This window comes from Bison bison, unplaced genomic scaffold (assembly GCF_000754665.1).
Source record: "Bison bison bison isolate TAMUID 2011002044 unplaced genomic scaffold, Bison_UMD1.0 scf7180017864508, whole genome shotgun sequence".
Taxonomy (NCBI): domain Eukaryota; kingdom Metazoa; phylum Chordata; class Mammalia; order Artiodactyla; family Bovidae; genus Bison; species Bison bison.
Window position 1 is genome coordinate 358,916 of NW_011495064.1, and position 2,192 is coordinate 361,107.

At 39.3% G+C, this 2,192-nt stretch overlaps 1 protein-coding gene across 1 annotated transcript in view; it reads right to left on the reverse strand.

Moving 5' to 3' along the window:
* GRIA3 (glutamate receptor, ionotropic, AMPA 3) overlaps positions 1-2,192 on the reverse strand; it is a gene marked incomplete at its 5' end in the record, with an annotated part of 329,433 nt that overhangs the window by 37,876 nt on the left and 289,365 nt on the right. Inside the window, 2 exons of the mRNA XM_010829846.1 lie at positions 34-148; positions 715-962. Of these exons, the coding sequence (XP_010828148.1) occupies positions 34-148; positions 715-962 (363 nt within the window). The remainder of the gene's footprint in view (positions 1-33; positions 149-714; positions 963-2,192) is intronic.

Below are 2,192 nucleotides of genomic sequence, written 5' to 3' on the forward strand. Positions count from 1 at the left end.
AGGGTACCCGGTTGTGGTGACATTGAGGCTGACCTTGGAGTCACCGCCCCCGCTGCCGCACTCTCCTTTGTCGTACCACCATTTGTTTTTCAATTTGTCCAAGAGGCCTTGCTCATTCAGTTTTAATACTGCCAGGTTAACAGCATTTCTTGAAACGATAAAACAATAACTTGTAAGAAAATGCACAAATGCTTAGGAAATCGTTAACGTATAAAAAGGAGCACAAGAGGACAAATTGGCTAAATTTCACAGAACGTGGAGCTATAAAAATGTCTGTACAGCAAATACAGGGTTAAATATTGGAAGGTGGCATATGGAGGATAACATTTGCTCAAAAACTGAAGTGTGCGGGATGGGGAAATTGTCTTTGAGAAAAAAAGTAACAAGAACACCACATCCATGCAATTAACATTCGTCACATATGGCACCATAACTTGGCTTTTACCATTTAAATTGAAAAAGCCGTTGAACTGTAAAATTAAAACAGCAACAAACAGTCAGAGAGGACCACACAGAGAGAGAACATTAAAAAAAAATGGATGCATTAAATAGATGAAACCATAATTTACCGTCTTATTTAACTCCATGGAATAGTGTAGGTTTTAAACTTTTAAAAGTTACCTCAAAATCCACAAGAAAGAAAACGACAACAAAATGCATCAGGGTAGGTGGAATACTATAACAACACGGATATTGTTATATTATTCCACCCACCTTAATGCTGAGCCTTTAGGGGTTGCCACACCATAGCCTTTGGAATCCAGATTTCCACCAACTTTCATCGTATCACAGGGTTTTCTCTGCTCAATGTACTCATTCATGGTTGACTCCAGCAGGAAGGCGAACTTTCCCTTGGACTTCCGCACTCGGGCCACCCCGTCTGCTGTTGTTTTGGTAAACACAGATGGCTCTGCTGATTTCATGTAAGACCACATTTTTTCATAGACAGCAATTTTGGATCTCTGCAACAGAGATAAGAATTCTTAGAACTACCAGATCTTAAAACTGGAAGAGGCCTCAGTGCAGTGGTTTGCCAAAATGTTTTGATGGCCATCTATGGAAAGATAAGCAGGTTATGCTGCAACCCAGTAAGTACATTCATACATATATAAACATGGTTCCAGAATAGGTTTTTCCAAAATCACGCTCATCTTTGCTGTGTGTGCTGCTGTCTGATATTTTCTATTCTGTTTGAATTCACTTAGAAAAATGTTGGTCAGGGCCCACTAAATAGATTTTATGGCTCCAATAATGGCTTGCAATCTACTTGGAAAAACACTCTCTTAGTCCCATCTTCGTCTCAATTCAGAAATCACCCTACAGTATACTGCTAGGTAATTACCCTTTACCTGCCTGAAAAAAAGAGGCCATTGGAAGGGAGTGTACAATCATTTTTGTTAGCCTACTCCAGCATGGGGCATTAAGTATTGTAAGAAAGTACTTCCTTATTCTGAGCTGCAATTTGTTTCTCTAAGACTCCCACCCTTGACTACTATCCTCTAGAGCTATGCAAAGCAATTCTGTTCCTTCTTCTACATGATGGTCCTTCAGATAGTGCAAGGTTGTTATTATGGCCCCTCTGCATCAGTTAAACTCCACTGATATCTAATATTGTTCCCAGAACCCTCACAATTTTGATCTTTCTCCCATTGGATTCTAGCTAGTGAGTTGGAATGTCTAGAAATCAAATATATATGACAAGGACAGAGTGAAGAGAAAAACTGCTTCCTGTCATTGAAGCATTATTTTCTATCAACACCATTTGAGCTTTAAAAAATTTTATTTAGTCCTTCATCCATCCTTTCAACAAACACTCACTGGGGACCTGCTGTATACAAAGCACTCTACTGGGGCTGTGAAGAATTTGAGAATCCCTCCCTCAACCCAGGTTGAGGTCAACCCCTTCCCCAAACTGTTAGTTCTTTCTACCATGCCAAGTTTCCCTCATCTTTAGCTTTTTGAAATTAATTCCATTAAAATTTCATCTTAATTCAGGTGGTCCTTAGAACATGGACTAACTACTTACAGCTCTACATTAAGCATTCTGGAGAATATAAAGGAAGCATGGTCTCAGTGACCCCATGACTTACAATTGAGTTGGGAGCTAGATCCTGAGACATGAAAACACTTAGAGAAACATTCAAAAGAATCTTTGACCAGAAGTGAGATAACATGGTAGAAACTATAAACAT